This window comes from Aphidius gifuensis, linkage group LG1 (genome assembly GCF_014905175.1).
Source record: "Aphidius gifuensis isolate YNYX2018 linkage group LG1, ASM1490517v1, whole genome shotgun sequence".
Lineage (NCBI taxonomy): Eukaryota > Metazoa > Arthropoda > Insecta > Hymenoptera > Braconidae > Aphidius > Aphidius gifuensis.
In genome coordinates this window covers 13439006-13464966 of record NC_057788.1, presented here as the reverse complement: position 1 = coordinate 13464966, position 25961 = coordinate 13439006, and the positions used below count along the sequence as shown (strand labels likewise).

General features: G+C 27.8%; 1 protein-coding gene across 2 annotated transcripts; it reads left to right on the top strand.

The window, feature by feature from the left end:
* Positions 1-234: 234 nt before the first annotated feature.
* Positions 235-21077, top strand: LOC122849115. 2 transcript variants are annotated; one of them, XM_044147711.1, is made up of 2 exons: positions 235-527; positions 18499-21077. In XM_044147711.1, the coding sequence occupies exons 1-2, from the start codon at positions 489-491 to the stop codon at positions 19396-19398; spliced, it is 939 nt and encodes a 312-aa protein (XP_044003646.1). In that variant the 5' UTR covers positions 235-488; the 3' UTR covers positions 19399-21077. The 2 variants fall into 2 exon arrangements, with proteins under 2 accessions (XP_044003646.1, XP_044003651.1); XM_044147716.1 differs by having other exon boundaries at positions 293-648.
* The last annotated feature ends 4884 nt before the right edge of the window (positions 21078-25961 follow it).

Genomic DNA, 25961 nt, shown 5'->3' with positions numbered 1-25961 from the left:
ATACACCTAGAAAAAAATTTCCAAGTGAATCGGTAGGGGTCAGGCCGATGACTCGGTGATTTGACTTGGAATGCCCCATATACAGCTTGACTGGAGTATCAAGAAACCTTGGGCCGACGGCAAGAAGAAATCAAGGGGAAATAACTTAGACTACACACTCGTGATCAGCTGGAGAGGAGAGTATTACAAGCGGAGTCGGGAGGGACGCAGCGAGCCAGGAGAATCACAGCGCAGAAAAACTAGTATTTAAATTTCATTGAACATTACAAAAAAAATAGTGGTAAAACAAATTTTTTTTTTATAAAAAAAATATGTTTTTATTATAAACAAAAACAACATGAATGCTAACAAAGGCTTGGATTTAGACTCATTGGGAAATATTTGTAAATACCTAACGTTAGCAGAAAAAGTGGAGTTTATTTTGGCAAATGACGAACTAGAAAAATGGAAGTGAATTGTTACATAAAAAAGAAATAATAGTGAGAGACATGGATCTAAGTGACAAGCAATTCAGCAAGTTGATAAGGGTTAATAGTGAAATTCTAAAAAAAATAAAATTATCAGTGTTAGTGAGTCAGGAAAGAATAATTGAGGGTCCGGATGCAATAACCAGACGAGCGCTCGAATACAAGAAAACGCTATGTTTCGGTGGGTGGAAAATAAGAAAAATTAAAATTGATAAATCAGAAAAATAAAAAATACAGTCGTTAATAGAATTGAAAAATACATATTTTTCGTCAAATAAATTTTTTTAAATAATAATTAGTTAACGTGATAAAAAATAAAAACAAAATTTTTTTTTTTGAAAAAAATACTTTTTTTTAATCATATAACTCATGACAACTTCTTTAAAAATTAATAAATCGACTTGAATTTTTGACTGTAGCTTCATTATAAGCTGCCGATTACAACAGTATGAGCAAAAAACTCATTTATTTATATTGTTTAATTTTTATTATATGATTGTTTAACGTCGAGGAAAAATTCAATCTGTCTAACTTTGAATGAAAAAAGAGTCGAAGAAATTTAAAAACTGAGTAACTTGTCAGTGGCAATATTGTTGAGCAGTATATCAAGAAGTTTTATACGAATTTTTAGATATTTTTATTAATTATTTACCGAGTTATTAATTTAACAACAAATTGCGAGTTGCCGTTAGGACTATATATGCGTGGTCTTCGGCCCCTTCTCTCGTGAACGCCTAAGCTCGCGCGTCTGTTTATCCATATAAATACAAGCAGTATGCGCTAGAGATGTACACTATACTACAAACATATGATGGGTACAATTGTATATATTGTTACGAATATGAAGTTAATCGCTCCCTCCTCCTTTATGATAGACAGAGATAAACAATATAGAATTAGTTAAGAACAAATGACGACCTCAGTAACGGGAAAGAGATGAGAGAAAGAGTTAAGTTGCAGTTGCAATATAAGAGCAAATGAATAAAGACCTATTAATTTAAATAGAAAAGAGAGATATCATTTATTTTAACCCTAAAACGTAACATTGGTGTCAGAAGAAAAATTAAAAATAAAATAGAAAGAAAGGATTATAAATAATAAAATAAGAAATATAAATTCGTTAAGATATTTGAATTGAATTCTATTTTATTTTTAAAATAGTGAAACGCTCACAGAATTAATATCAAAAATAAAAATACAAAGAAAATAACGTGATTAATAAAAAAAAAAAAAAAGTGATTAATATTTGAATCAATATTAAAAAAGTGACAAACATCTGAATTAAAAGAGCAAAAAATTTACAAGAATTCGACGATAAATTAAATGCATTTAGAAATTTAATCAGAAAGGAACTAGAAAAATCAAGAAAAATAATGAGAGAAGAAATAATACAGTTATTTAGAGAAAATAATTCACATCAAGAAAATAATAATTATAATAATAACAAATATAAGTACCATCGTAAATATGAAAGAACTATTCTAAAAAATAATTATTATTGTGATAAAAACAAGACAATTGGAGAAAAAATTGATAAAAATAAATCTGGAATTGTTTGTTTCAAATACAAAAAATTCGGCCACTATGCAAATAGTTGTGATAAAAATAAAAAGAATCATTAAAATAAAATTAACTAAATAGTTTACATGTAAACAGAATTTATGCATACATGAAATAAAAATAAACTTCAAGTAAAAAGAATGTGAATTTTGCAAAATGACCCTCGATGGACTGAGGTTCCTTGTTTCAGGTAGAAAACAAGGTTTAAGGTAAAAAATGGCCCTCGATGGACTGAGGTTCCTTGTTTCAGGTAAGAAGTAGGTTAAAAGGTAAAAATGGCCCTCGAGGGACTGAGGTTCCTTGTTTCAGGTAGAAAACAAGGTTTAAGGTAAAATGGCCCTCAATGGACTGAGGTTCCTTGTTTCAGTAGGAAACAAGGTTGAGAAATAAATAAAAAAATCCTAGGTAAAATTTTTAGTCACTGCCTTGGTATGATTCCTTGGAATCATGGCGGACGTGTTGTCCCTTTGATGAGAAATTCTCATCAATGGCCCTTAATATAAAACATGAATGTGACTTGGTTATTGATGGGTGTACACCACAGATGAAAATACTAGTAAAATGATAATTGTTGTTGTTTTGTTTTCGGACTCTTTGAAAACGAACTTAACATAATTATGCAAATTATATTTTTTTTTAGGGTTTCTTAATTTACTTATTCAGGTTGATATTATACTACATGGAGGAATAATTAAATTGCAATCATAAATACAATTAATCATCTAGGAGAAGACAAATATCTAGGAGAAGAATAACTCAATAAAAAAAGATAGATTGAATGAAGATATTCTATTGACTGAATAAAATTGACTGTAGATATAAAATAGAATTGTAAATGTTGTTCGTTCAGGGTTTTTACATTGGGTTTTCCCCTGAACCGTGAGTGAATACTGAACAACATCTTAGGATAACTCGAGAATCCCCAGTGGTCAGGGATCTGATTGATACGATCAGATCATGGTAGAAATACTACAGGTATGGCAGTGCGCAGCCTGGTTTGGCCGCTGTGAATTGACCAATCAAAAGGTCGCCTTCTCGCCACAAAAATGGAAGACTTTATGCGCGCGCGATACAAATTCGTTAAGAAAATTTTCAAGTTTTTTTTTAATTTTTCAGAAGTTATCATATTTATTCAACTAGATTTGGTATATTTTATAATGATTCACATACATCAATAATAAAAATTAATTATTTATATTAAATAAATGAATCCAAGTATAATAAATACAACACAACCTCTATTGTTTGTGGCATCAAAAAAAACAACAACAATGAAAATATTATAATTTATTTGTTAAACTGTCTTGGTTTTTTTATTTTTTTGATTTTTTATAAACATGCTCCACATATATTTATTAGTATTTACAACAATATAAAAAATAGTTGTCAAAACAGTATGTTAGAGAGAGAGGATCTTATAATAGAGATTGCGTGTTAGAAAGAAAAGCAAAACAGCTCGATGGCGCGTTCTTGATTGGTTGAAAAAATGAGGCTGCGCAGAACGCGACGAAAAAAGCATGGACTACTGCCATACCTGTAGTACTTCTACCATGGATCAGATTGTTGAACATTCTTGAGCTGTAGGTTACGGATTGTCGGGACGACAATTTTCATTGGGCGGAGGGTAGTGTTACGAATATGAAGTTGATCGCTCCCTCCTCCCTTATGATAGACAGAGACAGACAATATAGAATTAGTTAAGAACAAATGACGACCTTAGTAACGGGAAAGAGATGAGAGAAAGAGTTAAGTTGCAGTTGCAATATAAAAGCAAATGAATAAAAACCTATTAATTTAAATAGAAAAGAGAGATATCATTTATTTTAACCCTAAAACTTAGTATTTAACAAGACAAACCATCTACTATTTTCAATTTTTTTTTTTTTTTTTTTTTCAATGTCGCTCATCGACTTTGAATATTTTTCATTTAAAATACATGTAAGCAGAATGTTCATTTTATACTTTTGTTTATAACTTTATCAATTTTTGAGCTAGAGACTTGGTAATACGACCATTCGAAAGTTCAAAATAAAAGCTTTGAAATACATATTGAAAAAAAATTTTTGATCAACTGTTTCGTGGCTAGAGAACTTTATAAACGTTTATTTCTAAAAAAACGATAATTTATTTATTCGAAGACCTCTGGGCATTCATATAAAATTAAAAATTCGGCATATAAAATATAGTGTCTAAAGCTTTTTGATTAAGCTTTTTAAATAATCATCTTGAATTGAAATTTATTGATTATTATAAAAGTTATGATTTTTTGAAACACTGAAAAAAAAACAATGTTATTTGTGCAATTTTTTTATAAACGAATGAATGCTGTTTTCGGTTAGGTGTTTCAAAAAATCATAACTTTCGAAATAATCAATATATTTCAATTCAAGATGATTATTTAAAAAGCTTAATTAAAAAGCTTTAGACACTATATCTTATATGCCGAATTTTTAATTTTATATGAATGCCCAGAGGTCTTCGAATAAATAAATTATCGTTTGTTTAGAAATAAACGTTTACGTAGTTTTCTAGCCGCGAAACAGATGATTAAAAATTTTTTTTCCAATATGTATTTCAAAGCTTTTTTTTTAAGCTTTCGAATGGTCGTATTTCCAAGTCTCTAGCTTAAAAATTGATAAAGTTATGAACAAAAGTATAAAATAAACACTTTGCTTACATGTATTTTAAATGGAAAATATTCAAAGTCGATGAGCGACATTAAAAAAAAAAAAAAAAAATTGAAAATAGTAGATTGTTTGTCTTGTTGAATACTAAGATTTTAGGGGGTGGGAGAGAAAAAAAAAAATTTTTTTTTTTTTTTGAAACGGTCTAATATATATATAACTACCAAAAACAAATAATAATAATAATAATAATTTAATAAAAATAGAATCGAAGTTTATTGAAAAAATAAAAAGAAAACGCACAAATGCGTGTGATTTATAATAGTTTGTATACTTAATAGGGCTTCATGCGGTACTGAGACCGAGATCGTCTTCAGTCAACAAAACGATACCGATACCGAGAGTATCGACTGAAAGTCTCACCGGTATCGCGAGACTTTGAAAATTTTAGATCGAATTTTTTTTTTTTTTTTTTTTCTCGTAACGAATTTGATTGAAAAGAAGAACTGTTATGCAGTGATATACTGCACAGTAAAACACTGACGCTACAGTCACAACGAGATATATACAAGCCTTATGTACCTATGAAAATAACAAATGCGCTGTCGTTTTGGTCTGAGTGCTTGTTAAAAAGGGTATTGAAGGCACGCAATTTGTTGTTAAATCAATATCTTCTTTATTTATGGACATAAAAAGCTGAAATTTTCAGGAAAACTCTATGACATACTAATAAACAAAGTTGTCACTCGAAATTATTTTGGTCATAAAATTTCGTCGATACTTTTTTGCGTCAAAGTGCAAGAAACGTAGTTTTCGTCAAGTATTAAATAAAAATTTTCTATAAATAAACAATAAACGCAAATCAAATTTCTATCGTTACTAAATGCATCGCTATACTGTACGTGATATGTATTTAAAATTTCAAAACGATCCAACAATATTTCAGAAAGTTATGATGAGTTATATTTAAAAAAAAAAGGAAATTTAGACCGTAAATTTTTTTCATTTTTATTTTTTATTTCGTTAAATGCCCATCTTTTTTTCAAACAATGAGTAGGTAAAAAAAATTGAAGGTCTTATATAAGGCCACAGAAAAAAAAAAACTGTCAAACTTATATATAAACAACTGAGGAATCGGCATGATGAATACCCATACACTTGCTATATTTCCAAGAATATTAAACTTTTTTTTGCACATATATGATTAATATTTTTTTTTTAATATCACGATTTATATATCAATAGAAAATAACAAATAAATTAAATTTATAATAGAAAAAATTATAATTTCTATCACTTTTACAAAACAGTACAATTCACTTTTTAACTCGTTTGATAACGGTTTTTATGTAAAAATGAAAAATAAATCGGCATACTCAAGAAGAAATAATAATAGTTGGTTAAATAATATTATGATTTGAAAATAATAAAAGCATTATTACGTATATTATTTAAAAAAAAAAAAAGTATAGAAAAAGAACTTACTCAATGACATATTTTTTGCAACTTCAAAACGTATTAAATATTTTTTTTTTTTTTAAATGGCAAGTCAAAACTTCTATAAAAAAACAAACATTTATAAAAAAACTTGGTTAATTTAACAAAAAAAAAAAACTTTTACAGCACGGTTGAAAATAATATGAAAATTTTTTAGTAAATATATTTGATATTAAAATTATTTTGTAATTTTATCAGTAATTTGTTAAGAAAACTTTAATAAAAAAAACGTGGTAAATGAAGTAATCAAAAAACAAATTTTATGGCTGACAAGTAACTACAGCAGTTGACGATAGGCAACTATTGGTCATACAAAAAAGCCAGACCTTCGCAATCCTACAATTTCTTTGTGGCATCAAGCCAAGCATCCTTTCTTTTTTTTCTGGGCCCACGGATGGTGCTTAGCTTCAAGTGTGAAACCTTTACTTCTGTGCACTTCTGTAGCGGTCAATCGAGATCTAATCCATACTTATTGGGTACACATATTCACTAATATTATTATTTATTCATTGATACTCATAATTACAATTATTAAAGTATAAAAAAAAATATTAATAATAACCTATGCACCATCACTGACATCTTTTAACAAAAAAAAAAAAATTGATTATATAATTTTTTCAAAAAATACTGATATCATTCATAAAAAAAAAAATGATTTTAGAATTTGATATTTGAAAACTGAATAGAAATGAAAACCAAAAACTTATACCGAATTTTTTTTTTTTTTTTTTCAATAAGGCTAGAAAAAAAAAGTTGAAGGTTTTCTTTGCGTTTTTTTTTCTCCATTTACTTTTTAAAATTCTGAGTATTGTGCCATGAAATTATTCTGCTTCTCTCTTTTTTTTTTTATCTTTTCCAACATTTTACTGAGAAAATTAGAGGGTAGGTAAAAGACGTAAATAAATTCCGGTATAGAAACCATAAAATTTTCAAGAGAGTTTTCTGTCTTCGAGTCTCGAAGGCACTTTTATTTGAGTCGAGGTTGAAAGCAAAGTTTTTTGTCGTAAAAATTAAAACTGGTTACTCAAAGTGTTTTCAAAATTTGTGTACCATTATTATCGTCTATGTGGCAACACTGCAATACGACTAAAAATTTTTTTATACTCAAATATTCTTACGATAATACTTGCGTATTTAGCGTGTGGTAATCAAGAGGCACGGTAGTGCCTCGCGTCAAGTATGAGAAAAAACAAAAAAGTGGGAGAAACGAGATTTAACTACCGTGCCTATATATTATCGACACAAAGCTAACCCTAACCCTCCAATTTCTCGGGAAATTATTTTAAAATATGATTGATCAGATAAATATATTATGTCTTCTGATCATTTTATTAAATCAATATCACACTTTTTTATAAAAAAAAAACAGATTTTTTAGATGTATACTTTTCTTTTAAACTTCAAAATCATTTTCAGAAATTGCGCTTTTCTTGAAATTTTATAAAACCTTACCGCACTCTGACAAACATTATAAAACCAAAATCAGATCAAAGCATTATGGCTGCCAAGTCCGGAGCAATTCACAACCTTATAAAATAAAAATTGAGCAATAATAGTAGAATGGTGTGAAAGAACCTTTATTTATATCATATACAGTATTCAATATCGCATCGTTGGTGCTACAGTATTCAATATCGCAGCGATGGTGCGCGCGCCATATGCCGTTGGGATATGGGCGCGAATCCTGCTCATCAAATGTGCTAATGTACTAATATACAACATACACATGCTTGCTGATAAACGTAACCTTTTATTTATACATCCTTTTGTCTTTATCGTGCTTTTGTTTCTTGTGCCTTTTGTAATATATTATTTGATTGATGTGAAAATTATTCTGTCTTCTGATCATCTTATAAATTAATTGAAACTTTTTAATAAAAATAAAAACAGATTTTTAAGATGTATACTTTTTTTTAAAACTTACTGACAAACATTATAAAACCAAATCAGAGAAAGCAATATGGTTTCCAAATCCAGAGCAATTTGACAACATCATAAAAATAAAATTGTGCAAGGTAATAGTAGATGGTGTGGGAAACCTTTATATTCACTTCAGTATCCAATATCGCATCGATGGCGCAAATTAAATAATGATACTTTAAGCTATGTTCCCAAGTCACATGTTATTGTTTATTTCTCTTTCCATCAAGTTTAATGAGTTTTTTTTTTTACATCATATGTAAACAAAAATATAAAATATTTTTATTTACGAAAGGATTTATTTTTGAATTTTTGAATCATCTGCCAAAAGCATCGGTCTATAGAGCAAGAAAGCTAACATATTTAGATGGTGTGAAAAAACCTTTGTATATGTCATATGTCATTCAATATCGCATCGATGGTGCGCGCGCCATATGTTGTTGGGATATAGGCGCGAATCTCAGGTCTGTAAAGTTAGCACATACATTATAGCACATGCCAGTCATGCTAATTATGGTAATATATACAACATACACATGTTTGCTGATGAACGTAACCTGTTGTTTATATAGCTTTCCGTTTTTATTGTGCTTTTGGTAATATATATATATATATTATTATGTTCCTTATATAAAAAGGACAGTTGTCATCGATCTTCCTAAGATTTGATTGGTTATTTGGTTCTCTTTGTCAATCTGTCTTTGTCGGTTGTTAATGAAATAAATAAACAAATTTTCTTTCTCAGTCACTCACATTTTTTTTTTTTTTCCTGTCGTTAAGGTAATCAATAAATTTATTTGTTTATATATTTTGAAATCAAGATTTGACAGATCGCTTGAACAAAAAATAGTCTTTAAATTATAATAACTGTTTTTATTGATAATAAATGAACTGATTTATATATAACTTTATTAATATGATGATGGAAAAATCAATAGGCTTATGTACAAGAAAATAAAAGTATGTATCTATATAATATCCACATACATCCTATTTAGAAACAAAAAAAAAAAAAAAAGGATTCACATTTTATTGACAATTGAGAATGTAATCATTCTATTTTGACAAAAAAGTAGAATATATATACATATATACATGTCTCTTTAAGTAAAAAAACTGATTATTTCAGTATAACTATTGATAAATATATGACTGTTATAATTTATTGATGGAACTGGTCATGTTGATATGATTAATGGCATAGGTGTTTATTTTTATAATTTCTTCTTTCACATCTTATAAATAATTCACTAAAATGAGTAATGTCACACTTTGTTTAGAAGTTGTGGTGAATTATGTAATGAAAAGAAATTGAAACAAATAAAATGAGGATTCGAAACTTTAAAGGTAATAATATGTTGGTGTTGTCTTGATATTAGTCATGATCTCACTAAAATTTCATTGGAAAATATTTATTAGTCTTACATGTATCTAAGCTAGGCAATTTTTTTGAAGAAGTTCTTTGATCAGGCTGGCCTTAATAAAGAGAAGTTAAGGTTTTCTTCATCAATTCTTGATCAGGCTGGCCTTATTAAGGATGAGTTAAGGGTTCCTTGATCCAATCTTGATCGAGTTATCCTTAATCAAGCATCTTGATCAAATATTGATCAAATTTCGATCAGGCTTCCAGTGTTAAGGGAACATTGATCAAGTCTCAATCAAGACTTGAAGTCAAATCGGGCTAGCCTGACCAGATTTCCACTCGGGATCATATTTATAAAGAAGAATTTTTTTTTTAAAAATACTTAAGAACATAATAATTCGCTCTGTGTGAATGAATGATTAATTAATCAAAAATATACGTACCCCTGAAAACGGACTAGTAAAATGGAAAATGTTTGAAGTAAGCACAAAAACGTTATAAAGAAATGGATTTTTTTTCGACAAAGGTTGCCGGAAATTCCATTGTTTTATAAATTATATGTTATTCGTGAAAATATAATGTCGAAATTTTCTTGAAAATTAATAATCAACATAAATGAAAAATAATTGAAAAAGAAGATTTTAGAATAGGTGCATGATTTTTCAGATCTTTAGTTTATGATTTGACAAATGCCTTAAGAAAAACGAAATATTAGCCACTTTTTGAATTTATTTTATCTACAAGTCGTGGCAAATATAAAACTGCATAAAATAAAGAGTTATAATCATTTCATGAAATTGTTTGGAGATTTTTATTGAGGGTGAGTTTGAAGTCTCAGATTCATAGTTTCACAAAAATTCTATTTAGAAATATATGTTTTATGTACATGACTTGAAGCAGGAAACGTCGTATTTCGTGTACAAGTTATAGCAAATATAAAAAAGAGTCAAAATTGATTTTAAAATTTTTTAGGATAGAAGTACTGCACGGACAAAAATGAAAAGTAAAATTTATCATAAAAAAATTGTATAATTAATATTTTACGGAGGAAAAGAAGAATCTAAGGACAAAATCAAATGAAAATTACCTATTAATAAAATGAAAAAACGGAGACGTGTTTTTATATTTTTTTAATATGAATTTTACAATTTAAAAAAGAAAACACAAGCTTAACCATATTAATTTATAAAATTTACATTTTTTTTTCCTGTAGTTTTTTTCATGAGGTGTTTTTTGAATATAGGAATCATGATTTCGGGAAAATTCTATTTAGAAATATTTTATTATGAACATGAGTAATTTTGAAATGAATGTTTAATTAATTAATTGGGAATTGCATCACAGAAATAAAAGAATCGAAAATAAAGTGATCGAGACTTTGATGAATAAAGTATTATGGGTAAATTATGAGAAGGGTTTTTTAAAAGACATGAGAAAACATAATTATAGTTTGCTCTTTTTGTAACTGAATGATTAAGTTATCAAAAATACTCAGCCATGAAAAACTGAATAGTGAAATAAAAAAATTTGTGTGTGTTAGCAGTACGCGCGAGGGAAGTGAAACTTCTTTCGCAGTTCGTCAAGATATTCGTAACGACTTCAATAATATTGACAATCAATTAATAAATGATGATATTATTGATGATATTAATAATATTGATAATGTTTGTAGTGTAGGGGTCTTTGATTTTCGGTGATTTTTTAAGTACTCGAGTACTGGATCGATTCATATCGAGTACAAGTATCCGATTCTTTTCAGAGCCGATTAATCGATTCATGAATTTTTTTCACCGAATATCGCCAAAAGAATCGGTCTTGTTTTTCTCCCTTACAAAGTGCATTGTTTTAAGTTTTATAAACCTAGGCCATCATTTGTATTTATTTTAAACTATTTTTTAATATAAAATAAAAAAAGAAAAAAAATTAGAAAGAAACAACAAAGTTCGTTGACACTTGATGATTGGGGATTGGCCTATGACCGTTCTCATATAAATAATAAATATTAATATTAAATAATAAATACTAATATAAATATGAATATTATTTAATATTTAATATTTAATGAATAATAATAATATTTAATTATTTATTACTAATATTTATAATATTCTCTTTTTCAACATCATATTTTTCATTCAATTTCATTCGTTTTTTTTTCTATTAATATTGTGTATACATAAAAAATAATGTATGATTTAAAAAATTAATAAAAAAATAATTATAAAAACACGATTTCTTAATCGATTCTTTATGAATCGAGTACTTTTTGTGGCGATATATCGGCTTCCCGATTCTTACAAATTCGATTCTTGAAGATCGATTCCTTTTCTAAGAATCGAAGAACCCTATTCTATTACACGGGAAAATGACCGTGAATCCTATTATAGTATAAATGATGATATCAATATGATATTTATAATAACAATATCGATCATATTGCGATAATATCCAAACTATAAATATTGATAATATTATTAATATTATATCGTTATTGATAATTATATCAATATTATATCGTTATTGATATTATTATTATTATTAATACCATTGATATTATTAAAATTATTATCAATATTATTATTATTCATATAATTATCGTTATTATTATTATTATTTGTACTATGAATATATATAAATGATAATAATAACAATAATTTCAATAATATAATCAATTATTAACAATCTTATTGATATTAATAACAATATCTATAATAATAATATTTGAAATATAAACACTAATAATTACTAATATTTATATTTGAATATTATTAACAGTACTATTAGCATTTTTATTATTATTATTAATATATATCGATATTAATAATATTAATAACAATTATTTCAATAATATTATACAGAATACAAATGTCAATAATAATTTTGATAACATTATAAATTAGGAATAGGAATTAGGAATTAGGAATGACTATAGTCATAATATAAATGATATTAACTATATTAATAATAACATTTATAATAATAATATTTGAAATATAAATACTAATAATTATTAATATTTATACTTGAATATTAATGTCAGTATTGATCTTATCATTATCAATATTATATCGATATTATTATTATTATTAATATGATTCATACCATTGATATTATTACTAATATTATATTGATATTATTAATATCGATGATATTATTGAAATTATTGTTGTTATTTTTATTTATACTATCGTTATAGATATCAATAATATCATTATAAATAATAATAATTTCAATAATATTATGAAGAATAATAATATCAATTTAATAATAGTAATAATATCATTGGTATTCATTATATCCATAATAATAATATCGATATTAATAATAAAATAATAATTATAATAATAATATCAATAACATAAATATACTAATAATAATTTTCAATTGAGTATATGTATTCATTTATAATTTTTTGATTCATTATTTTCATAAGCGTTGCGAACCGATCAGCTACACTATTGGCAACGCACACACACATTCATTCAAAGCATATCTCTTTTTTCGCTCGTAGCCACTCACTCACTCACTCTTATTAGTTATATGGGCAAATGCTTGCTCCGAGCGGTCGCTTGCCCGAGCGTTACATGGACGACACACTGATTTTTTTTTCACTACCCTGCGAAAAGAAGTTTCACTTCAAAATATTCGAACTAAACATCCACAATAATGTCATAAAGAAATGAGTTTTGCTTCAACAGTGGCTGTACGAATTTGTTTAAACTCTATCTTTTTTAAAAATTGTCTTTTATTCGTGTGAACAGAGTGTTGTTTTTTTTTTTAAATTATTACTAAATAACAATGAAAATAATTGAAACATAAATGTGAATTACTATTTTTACAAAATAGCTCAATGAATAATGACATCAAGAGAAAGTATGATTGTGATAATATTTTTTAAAAAACTATCTTCTCATTTTTATAAGAAAAACAGGCGCGCGAAGCGCGCCCAGTGATCTCGTATTATATAAAAAATATTCATAATTATATATTTATTTGGTTTAAATTTGGATATTAATTGTGAAGGTAATTAATATTATAATAATACAATAAATAAATAAAATCAATATAGATTGATGCATATAGTAATTAAGTATTGTGTGCAATTGTGTGATATTTTGGTGACAATTCATTTTCATTTACAAATGAAAAACAATAGAAGAAAAGAATGAAATTAAATGTAACCAGTGCAATAAAATTTTTAGTGAAAAAAGTAGTCTTTATGCTTATACAAGTTGAATTCATAAAATTGAGCTGGTTGAGGTTGTTTGTAAAAGACATCGTCGAACCAATATTTGTAGTTTGAGGGGCCCGTATATCGTAACGCTATATCTCATGCCCGGGTACCCGAAATTTTGTTGCGCTTCTGTCTTGAAAACCGGCTTTTAAGTGTGTCCGTGCATATACAGACAGACACTAACACTACTGCTAGCAAGCAAGTACAGTACACAGCTACATTATATGCTTGTGTGTGTCACGTCTGTGCGCATCACTTGCCGCGAGAAAGCAAATATTTTTTTTTTTAAAACTTGAATAACTTTTAAAATCCGTGGCAAATATAACTTATTTTTTCAAATTATATTCGTTTTTTTCTTATCTACAATTTGATAGTTTTCGAGTAGACAACGAATCTACTATATGCTGTTTAAGAAAAAAATATAACTTATTTTCAAATATTCGTTTATCTACAATTTGATAGAAAAAGTTTTCGAGTAGACAACGAATCTATATGCTGTTTAAGAAAAAAAAAATTGTTTCGCACTATTCTCGTGTATAAAAGTTGTCAACTTTGACATTCATTATCTATAAAAAGCCGAGGCAAAAAAAATTGAAATAATTTGTCAAGATAGATAATTATTTCATTTAAAAAATAAGCCTAATTAAAAAAAAATCGAGTAGAAACTCAAATATTTACAAACAACCTTAAGACAATAACTGAAAACGAAACTTGTGTATACTGTGATGAAAAATATGCAAATAAAACAAACTTGTATTATCACTATTCACATTTTCATCAAGTCTCAGATTATCAAACTATGAATTTAGTTGGCAGTCCTAGAAGTTCTTTCTGAATGGTCGTCCTAGGACGGAAATAGAAGTTTAAGAATTTAGTTACTTTTTTGGTGATTTTTATAACTGCCATTTTTGCAAGCGGAAATTTTAGCTTGTCGTGAGTTCGCACCCTAAAATTGATGTCAAGTATTGGTTATTTGATTGTAGAAAACCTTAAATTTTCCAAAAAAAAATTTAAATCTTTTAATACCAAATAAAAATAACACATTCATTTTACAAGAACTTATTGATCAATCACTATCATTGTGGCACAAAGGGGTTTAATACATGTGTCGATTGTTTTAGATCAACGAAAATTCTAAGAAAGATTGAGGTCCTCAAAATTAATGATATCATTGTTTTAGACCAATAAATTTAAATGGTCAAGTAAAAATGATAATTGCTTAATCAAAGGAATACCCACTTCTAAAATTCACATTTGTGGTTCTACCAAGACGGCTAGAAAGAAGGAGAGTCAACTCCGTACATTGGAAATGGGAGAAAATATGTCCTGTACCTCGAGCTTCTCAAATTTGCCAATTTGGCGCTGATTGGGTTCTACGTATAAAGTTAGTTATTTCGTCAGTTATTTCCGCAAGAATACTAGCTGGATAAAAATTGATAACTTGTTCGTTGCTAGCAAAAACATATACTTTTGAATATTATCGTTTTTTCTATCGAATGATTCAAGGACTTTACAAAAAGATGTGATATCTAAACAAAAAAAGAAACACAAAAAGGAGCGTCAAGTATTCGAAATCCCCACTAATTATGTGATTATAGTAATTTTATTTTATATTGATATTTATTAATTTTTAAGATACAAAAAGATATAATACCAAAATAAGTCAAGAAGGAAATATTAAACGCATATAATTAAGTCTTAATCTTTGACAAAATTTTATACTTGACCCCGCCCGGTTCTTCCCAAATAAAATTTAAAGCCTACACACGTCTCGACAACAGAGTTAATGGTATTTTCCAATTATCCCTTATTAAAGACTTTCACACCAATGCAGATCTACTGAAATTTAGTAGTCGTTCTACATAAATGTATGCGCAGTCACAACCTCGGGACTTTATCATAGTAGTTTCATATACAAGAGACAAGAATAGAGCGTGACAAGTGTGATTTTTTTGAAAATCTATGAAAAGTATTTGAATTATATTAAATTAATGTCTTAGAGCTCAAAAGCACGACAAGCTAACTTTTGCTTGTAAACATGGCTGACGTAATTCTGAGTGGTCTAAGCATGCGCAACACGTAAAATTACTAGAAAAACCACGATGGCTGGGGACATATTACTAGTTTTATGGGAATTAGGACGGCCATGTTTACAAGTTCGACACAACCCAACTCGTTACACATGCTAGTGCGCTTTACAACCGAAATTAGGCTTATCGTGAGTTTATACCCTTAGCTTATTAGCATTGTAACTGAATTCAACTATAATTTTTGGTGATATCTGGGAAAATTGCATAGTGGACACCACCTTTTACACTGTAAAATATATATTCGGCGCTCGTGTCATATTGTGTCATACGCATTCATTATTGAATTGTTGATTGACGAAAAAAGTATATATATGTATATATATATATTTTTTTAAACATGCCGGAAAGTTAACAAGATTGTACGCTGCCAGTCCTAAGCTTAGATAAAATGTGAAGGGTACATATTTATAATAAGGGATAATTGGAAAATACCATTAACTGTGTTGTCGAGACGTGTGTAGGCTTTAAATTTTATTTGGGAAGAACCGGGCGGGGTCAAGTATAAAATTTTGTCAAAGATTAAGACTTAATTATATGCGTTTAATATTTCCTTCTTGACTTATTTTGGTATTATATCTTTTTGTATCTTAAAAATTAATAAATATCAATATAAAATAAAATTACTATAATCACATAATTAGTGGGGATTTCGAATACTTGACGCTCCTTTTTGTAAAAAAAACTGTGTTTCTTTTTTTGTTTAGATTGGGAATACATAAGAAAATGACAGAACCACAAAATCGACAAGTTTTTAAAAGAAAGTACAAAACATGGAAATACAATAATGACAAGCCAGTAAGTTTTTTTTTTTTTTGTTCTTATTATTAATATTACAATTACTATCATTTATTAATATTACAATTGTTTATTAATTTTGAAATGATATAATTTTTCAAAATAGTTTTAAATCAGAAAAATTTATGATTTTTTTATTACAAAAGATTCCATTATGGCACATACATAATATTATACCGGTATAATATTATTCCTTTTTTAATACATATATTTTCGAAAAAAATTTAATTTTTTTATTAGCTAAAATCGATTTATTAAAATACCTTTGTGTTTTTTTATATAGTTGAGGGTTAGGGCTCAATAATAAATTGAGCATTTATAATTAATCAAAATTTAATTTTTCTCGTGATAATAAAAAAATATAAATTATAGTTGAAAAAAAAGGGGTATCAATGGTATTTTATTTCGAAAGTTATATAATTACTTCAGACTAACGATTCTGGCCTATAAGTTATTCTAAAATTCAGATATAGAAAAATATATGTAGACGACACTAAAACAACTGTAAATATATATGGTTAGATATTGGTAGTCAGTAGTGGGGCATAGGCTCACGACGGGGGTCTCTACCCTTAACGCATTGAGCTGACAGGTATATCTAACAAAAGTTTCTAATGCTTAAAAACTCATCATTCATTAAAAATTAAAGACTAAGTGAAAAATTCTAGACCAGAATCTAAAAATTAATACAGTCATGTGCATATAGAATAGAAATAAGAATATTTATTTTTCAAATAATATTGCTTGTATGATTTATATTTAATACATTAGAATATTAAAACTTTTGTATGAAGAAAAAGTCGTCATCAAATGCAAATTATTTATTTATTTTCATACAATAGAAAAAGAAATTTAACATTTATCCAATTTTAAAGTCTTGGTAATGTATACTGACTTTAGCTTATGACTTTCGTCCCTTAAAAATTTCAATACCACTGGCTGGAAGCGTGTCAAGTTCTTTTCAACACATACATAAAAGAGTCTACACGGACAAGCCTGTTTACGCATTTACTTGAAGTCACGAGGTTGTCATTGTACATGTGTTTATGTGCTTCTATCTTCATCTCTGTTCCAAGCATAAGTTGATGCAAAACTTTTTTTTCTCAAATTTTTTTCTATTTGTTGGTTGATTTAACATATCTTTCGTCGGAGAATTACATGGCTCAAAATTACCCTTTCCAAATAAAATTATTTTTTTACAAAATTTGTCACACATTTTTTTTTATCAGTATTTTCAAGCAATTATTACCAATTATTATTTTTCAATAAAAAAAAATTTTTATAAAATATAAGAAAGGAAATCTGGAATCTGGTGTAATCTTCAATAATCTCGTGTAATCTTTATGAAATCTTTGAATTTTAAGTGTAATCATAAAAAATCACTGGGATTACAAAAAAAGTAATCTTGTGTTATCATTGGGAAGATTATATGATTACTGGTAGTCTGTAATCTGGTGTACACTAAATTTTGGAGTGACTTCCCCCTCGATTTTTTTCGAGAAAAAAAATTTCGTTTATATTTTTTATCTCGTTAACTAATTATTATAAAAAAACATTTATTTGGAGAAAAATATGTATTTGTTAATTCTATCGACGACTGTATTTTATTTTTTTTTATTTTTCAATTTTAATTTTTCCTATTTTTCACCCACAGCAACATAGCAGTTTCTTGACTTCGAGCGCTCGGCGAGTTATTGCATCCGGACCCTCAATTCTGACATTAGAATTTTTTAGCTGCCATTGTTATTCGTATTTTATATACGTTTAGAAACTACGATATTGCATTTTATGAACAAAATAATTACTGTCATTAACAAATGAAAACGCAGCCCTGTTTTTGAAGCATATTGTCTGTTTATTATATTGCTTAATTATTGTTAATATATAATGAAAAAAAAAATAATTTATTAAAAATTCGTATTTTTTACAATCCATTGTTTTTCAGATACCATATAGAACACGTCTTACGTACACAAGTCATCCCGAACTAACGTGTGTTATTGATGGAATGAATAATTTCGAATACCAGGATGATCCAGTCTCTTCACCTGCTGTCAATGAAGATAGTTTTGAAGTTATCAGTGATGATAGCAGTGATACACCAGATAATAGTTACAATGAAGATTATTATAAAAATATATTAATGAATGACGAGGAGATTGATCTTAGAATCGAATCTGTAGAGTTAAGCTTTGAAAATTTGCAAGAAATCATGAACGATGATCCTCTATACGATATCAGTGATGAAGAAGATAATATCGATGATACTGTCATTGATAATTTAGATTTAAACTCTATAGAATCTGGCTTTGTTTACTCAGGTTGCAATATGACAACTGACAAAGCGGTCCTTGAACTTATGACAATACATCTTGAAAAAAAATTTACGAAATCAACATTGAACTGCTTTATAAAATTAATTCAGAAGCTTCTTCCTGATTGCAATCAAATGCCTAAAACAATCTACAAATTATTTGAGTACATTAAGCAAAAAGCTCCTCCAGAAACACTAATAAAACATTATTATTGTGAACAATGTCGAAAATATAAAGAAACTGAGAACCGAGCATTAATTTGCAGTGCATGTGAAAAAACTGAAAGAACAAAGTTTTTTTATGAACTTGATATTTCGAATCAAATCAAATACTTATTTGAACATAGAAATCTTTCAAGTAAACTTATACCGTTCAATGATCCTCAAAACGAAAATATTATCTCTGATATTAGAGATGGGTCTGAATATAAAAGAGTGAATTCACGACCTGATCGGAATCTTTATGATTTAACTTTAATTTTAAACACTGATGATCTATCTTTAGTGAAAAGCAGCAAAAGTAATTGTTAGCCCCTGATGTTCAGAATCGGTGAGCTACCACCTCATTTGAGGGAAAATTTTATTGTCGTAATTGGTCTTTGGTATGACTCCGAAAAAAAACCTCTGATGAATACTTTTCTTCGCCCTTTTTGCTCCTAGCTAGAAAAGTTATACGTAGATGGCGTGCATTGGATTAATCCAGAAACACAGCAAGTTTGTATTTCAAAAATTGTAGCTCCTTTATTTACTGCAGATGCTCCAGCCAGAGCAGATATCCTAAATATGCAAAGTTTTAACGGTAAATTTGGATGCAATATTTGTAAAATCATGACTTCAAGATGCGAAACAATAATTAAAGGGAAGCGCGCTGTACGCGTTTATGCATTTGCAGAAAATTTGAGTAAACTACGAACTGACGCAAGCATAAAAGCCCAAGCCAGTAAAGCTGACCAGGCTATTCGGTTATCTCAAAATTCCCGAACAGCTCATATTATGGGAATAAAAGGAACTACCATTATATCTACAATACCATCACTTCTGTTATCAACCTGTACTACGCCTGAATTCTTACATTCTGTGCTACTTGGTGTGGGCAAGTAAATTGGCAATTGCTGGGCCAATAAAAAATGACCATGGAACATTGGACGTTTTCGTAACACTATTGAAAGTTTCCTAAAAAATATTCAACCTCCATCTTTTTTTCACAGAATGCCATGTAGTATTTTCGAAATTCACTTTTTTAAAGCTTGGGAAATATTAGTGTGGATTCTATAATAATCTCTTCCATCTTGTGCCGACAAGTTACCTCAACCATCTATACAACATTGGATATTATTTGTTAATGCTTTATTTATTTTAATACAAGAAAAAATAACGCAAGAAGATATACTTCGAGCAAATATTTATTTTAAATTATTTGTGAGAGATATGAAAGAGTTATACAATGATAGAGAGTACACATATAATGTCCATCAATTACTACATCTTGCATTATGCGTAGAACGTTGGGGTCCTTTACATTTGGTATCAGCTTTTCCTTTTGAAAACTACAATGGATTTTTAGCTCACTGCGTTCACGGTTCAAAACATCAAGGGGAAAAAATTAAGAAAAATCTTATCACTCAAGGTACACAAATATTGAGGAGTTGCTGTACTGATTATGATAAAGATAGAGTAGAGAAAAACCGTTTTATATTCCTTGGAATACCACGGTTCGGCCGTGAATTTATTAATGAATATGAACGTATAATACTCACAGATCATTTTCCAGATCCTAATGATATAATGGTATATGGTCGGGCAAAGTTCCGAGGTCTCCCTCTTTCTTCTCAATTTTACAGGAAGACAAAAACAAAAAATTCATTTATAAAAATTAAATTTAATAATGCAATGATTTATGCCTTGATTCGATTTTTTTTTTAAATCGGGAACGATGAATATTTTATGTTTCAATATTTTACTATTGACTCTGAAAAAAAATTCATTCATACAGAAACAAAGAGAGAAGTCAAACATATATTGCCTATCCAAATGAAAAATAAATATTCACTTTTAAAAGGAACTGATATATTTTCTATAAATGTTCTAATTAAAGTTGGGGATTACGTTTGCGAACAACCAAATAACCATATGGCTGTATTCTAATAAAAAAAGAAAATATATGTATATTTTAGTGTTAGGATTTTTTCAAGACGGTCCTTCCCTATCCCCCAAATAACCCGGGTTTGATTCTTGATTACAATTTTTTATTTTTCAATTAGTTTTCGAGTTATGATCATGTAGAAGAAAAAAAAAATTTTTTTTTATGTTTTTCTGAAATTGATTTATTATTTTAAAATAATAATATTATTATCTTTATAACAGTGCCGTAACAAGGAATTTTTGCGCCCTATTTTTATCGATATAATATATAAAAAAGAATTCATTTGTTAGGTGTATTTAACAATAATATATATAACAAGCAAAACCGCCAGAATATACTGAAATTATTTTATTTTTTAAATAAAAATTGTTGTGGATATTAATATAGAAGACAAAATATTTTAAAAGTAATACCGATAGATGAAGAATAGATCATTAGAAAATCAAAACAGTTTTTGTCTTCTGGCGTTGTCGCTGGAAAATTCATCTATGATGTCATCGAAGTCTATTGAAGATACAATCAATTTGGCACAATGATTCTATTGTATTATAGAAACCATTGCAGAGAAATTGATCTAGATAATGAAATAATTTATTTGGTTACATCCAATCTTTAGCAACAGTCACCAATAGCTTTTTGATTAATTAATTATGGCAAATGTATCTAGGGAAAGTATGTAACCAAATATATTAATTCCTAGTCTAAATTAATTCCTTAGCAATATCCATGGTAGAAGTACTACAGGTATGGCAGTAGTCCATGCTTTTTTCGTCGCGTTCTGCGCAGCCTTATTTTTTCAACCAATCAAGAACGCGCCATCGAGCTGTTTTGCTTTTCTTTCTAACACGCAATCTCTATTATAAGATCCTCTCTCTCTAACATACTGTTTTGACAACTATTTTTTATATTGTTGTAAATACTAATAAATATATGTGGAGCATGTTTAAAAAAAATAAAAAAACCAAGACAGTTTAACAAATAAATTATAATATTTTCATTGTTGTTGTTTTTTTTGATGCCACAAACAATAGAGGTTGTGTTGTATTTATTATACTTGGATTCATTTATTTAATATAAATAATTAATTTTTATCATTGATGTATGTGAATCATTATAAAATATACCAAATCTAGTTGAATAAATATGATAACTTTTGAAAAATTTAAAAAAAACTTGAAAATTTTCTTAACAAATTTGTATCGCGCGCGCATAAAGTCTTCCATTTTTGTGGCGAGAAGGCGACCTTTTGATTGGTCGATTAACAGCGGCCAAACCAGGCTGCGCACTGCCATACCTGTAGTATTTCTACCATGGCAATATCTCCTATCATAAATTGAAATTATTGTCTAAAATAGCTAAAGAATTCATTTAGACTAGGAAATAATATATTTGGTGATACATTCTTTCCTCAGCAATATTTGGCAATAGCTTTTTTATTAATTAATTATGGCAAATGTTGCTAAGAAAAGGATGTGACCAGATAAATAAATTCGTAATCTGAATTAATTTCTCAGCCATTTGCCATAATCATCTCAATTTATGTCAATTAAAAAAAGAATAACCTTTGGCATATATAGTCAATACAAGCAGAATAAAAATCGGTCCCTGTTAACCTGCGTTAGTGGTTAAGTCGGTTATAGTACCATGTTAGTGATAGGTAGAATTAGGTAGAATTTTAGAGTATAGAGGATCGTGTCTTGGCCGTTGTCAGAAGAAACAAAAAAAAATTTCAATTCAAATTATTAAGTATATTTTTTATTTTACGTCTTATTTTGCATTTTTAATATTGTTCTAGGACGATTGTCTCTAAACGACAAATGACAATAATGAGGACAATTAACTTCAAAATTCAGAAAGACAATCATGTTTATGTAATATCTGAATGATCATAAATGACAGTAGTCAATTTCTTTCCTGAAAATATAATTTTTTTTTAAATTGTTTAAAAAAGAATATTTTTTTTCTTGTGACGCGCTTCTAAGTGCGCCCCCCTTTACACTGCGCCCTGGGCAGTTGCCCCTCTTGCCCACCCCTTGTTACGGCACTGCTTTATAATGACCTGTACATGAGTCATGTTATTTTTTTTTTCTTTTTACTAGTCATATTTTTATTTGATTGAAAACTATCAAATTGATCTATTTCAAACTAATTTTAAGAAAAATAATGTTCTGTGGAATTTGGATCTACGAAAATATGCTACTAAGTATACTAAATATTCTTGATTTCTATCGGCATAAATTACAATATAAACTAGTAAATTTTGTGAATTTATTTATATAACATATTTTTATAAGTGGAAAATCTAAGGTAAACTTAAATATTTTTTACTAAAGCGTAGTAGGAAAAATTATTAAAATATATAAGAATAGTGACGCTATCAATGATTTTTACTACTACGTATTGTAATTCATGCAAAAATTTTCTCTCCGTGTAAAGAATGTTTATTTTTTAATTAATATTTTATAAATTTTTCTTGAAATTTTCTTAAAACTTCTTTTTTTAATATTACAAATAATTTTTATTTGCCAATGACAGTAATTATTTGGTTTATAAAATATGATGCCGCAGTTTCTAAGTGCGAGTAGGCACCAAGTTCTGATCGTATGTAAAACATACATAACGATGGCGGCTCAAAAATTTTAATGTCAGTTTTTTAAGTTGAACATGGTGTAGATAGGCGTTCAACAACGAGGCCAGGCATTGATTTTCAAGACCCAGTTATTGAATTCAATATGTTTCATATTTTAGTTATCATTATTTACTGCGGGGCGTCGGGTTTGGGTCGGGTTTTTTTTGGCAAAGGACGAGAAATAGAAAGACCGGGGTTGCTTTTTTTTATTATTTTTTTGACAAAAAATATATTGTATAATGTATTATAGATATTATATATATATATATATATATATATATATGGGGCATTCTTAGTCAAATCACGGGGTCATCTGCCTGACCCTCTGCGAATTTGATAAGATGAGCTATTTTTGGTTCATTTTCGGCTGAAATTAAGTCTCTAATTTTTTTGATTTTGAAATCGAAAACTTATAAAATATCTATTTTGAAAAAAAAAATTTTTTTTTCTGAAAACAAAAATGTTTTTCGCTGAAAACAAAAACTTTCTTTGCTATGAATAAAATTTTTAAAAATCAAAATAAAATATTTATATTTCTAGGCCCAGATTTTTGCGATGCTTAGAATGCGTGTATCGTGTACCTTATTTTGTAAAAAAAAATTCAGAAAAAAAAAAATGGTCCCTTTTGAGAAATTCCATAATTAGTGATATTTAAGATAATGGAGTCTAGAAAAATTGATGAAATATATATATATATAACTAGTTCCACGTGTTATTTAAATTTGAAAAATAGATTCGTCTAAAATATTTTTTGAATTATTTTTTAGCGAAAAATAAACAATACGTGTTTTTTTTTTAAGTGAAACTTCGTTAGAATGGGCAGTAAAAAAAAAAAACAAATGATGGATGCAACGAAAGTAACGGTATGAAGGTAACTAATTTTAAATTATTTTTTATCTTGTTTTATTTATTTATTCCCATGACAACGATATGAAAAAATTTGTTTAAAATTTGTTTCAAAATTTTAGTTTCATGAAAGATTCAAGAGACAAAGGTGAATATTAAAGTTAAAACTTTTATTATATACAATATATAATTTATTATATCATTTTTTATCAAATAATGATTATTTAAAATTAATCTGTTAAATAAACAAATATTACACAAGATAATGGTTATTCAAGTGCTTGACATAATATGACAGCAACATCATAATCACAATACCAAACAACAATAAATAATATGTGGATAAAATGTGGTACCACGCGAACGTAAAGATAGCAAAGATGGTAATTTAGATTGTATAGGATTTCAAGAGACAATTAATGACATTGAAATATTATTAGAAACATGTGATAAATGTAATTGTAATCCTAAATCAGTAAAATTTAAAATACGACTAGATCCTATACCAATGTCTGGTAATTTTCATGAGACTTGTACTGGTAGTTGTAATAATATTTTAAATCAAGTAATGACTATTTGAAATGAATCTGTCCAATAATCAAATAATACACAAGATAGTGGTTATTCAAGTGCTTGTGCTTGTTATGATCGTGCTTGTCATGATCGAAATAAATTCAAGATCTTGAATGAATTTGTAAAGAACAAAAAAATGGAACAGATGATTAAATATTGAATCATTGAATGAAACAACAACAACAGGAGTAAATAATAATTTAATAAATGATGTACCAAGTGCAAATCAAAATACCAACAACAGTATTGATCATATAAAAACAACAGCAATCATAATAGAACAAATACACGGTGGTGGTGGCGGCGATGATGCACTATCATGTGTTTGTCGTTAATTCGCTCATAAAAAAGATGTTGAAAAAATCGATCAATATTTGACATTAAATTTTTTTAACATCAAATAGTTCGTTTTGTTTTTTATTTTTTTTTTTTTCGTAAAGAGGTGGAGAAATGGCGGAGAAAAGTTGGGAAAAAGCTGGAAGAAAGTTGGAGAAATATTTCTACCAGGGTGCATCTATTAATCTATCGGCTTGATGATTTCTAAGCTAGTTAGTTTAAAAAAAATTATAGTTAATTTTTTTTCAATTTTTTGATTATGTTAAAACGCAAATAGATAAATCATTTGGAACTATAGGGCGTTATCTCTCTTTTTTCAACTCTGTGATTGTTTCTATAAGTGCATAGCAGCCACTACCGAAGAGCCGCTTGTTGACTTGGGTGCGTAACGGGCTATAATTAATAACTCGGTTGTTTATTAAGATAGGAAATTGAATGAACACCTATAACGATCTGCGAGATAAGCTTTTTTATTTTAAAAAAAAATCATGATGATCGGTTGGGTAGTTGCTGAGATTATTTTTAATTTGGCTTTGCTTGGGATTATTTTTACAATTTCAGAGATGT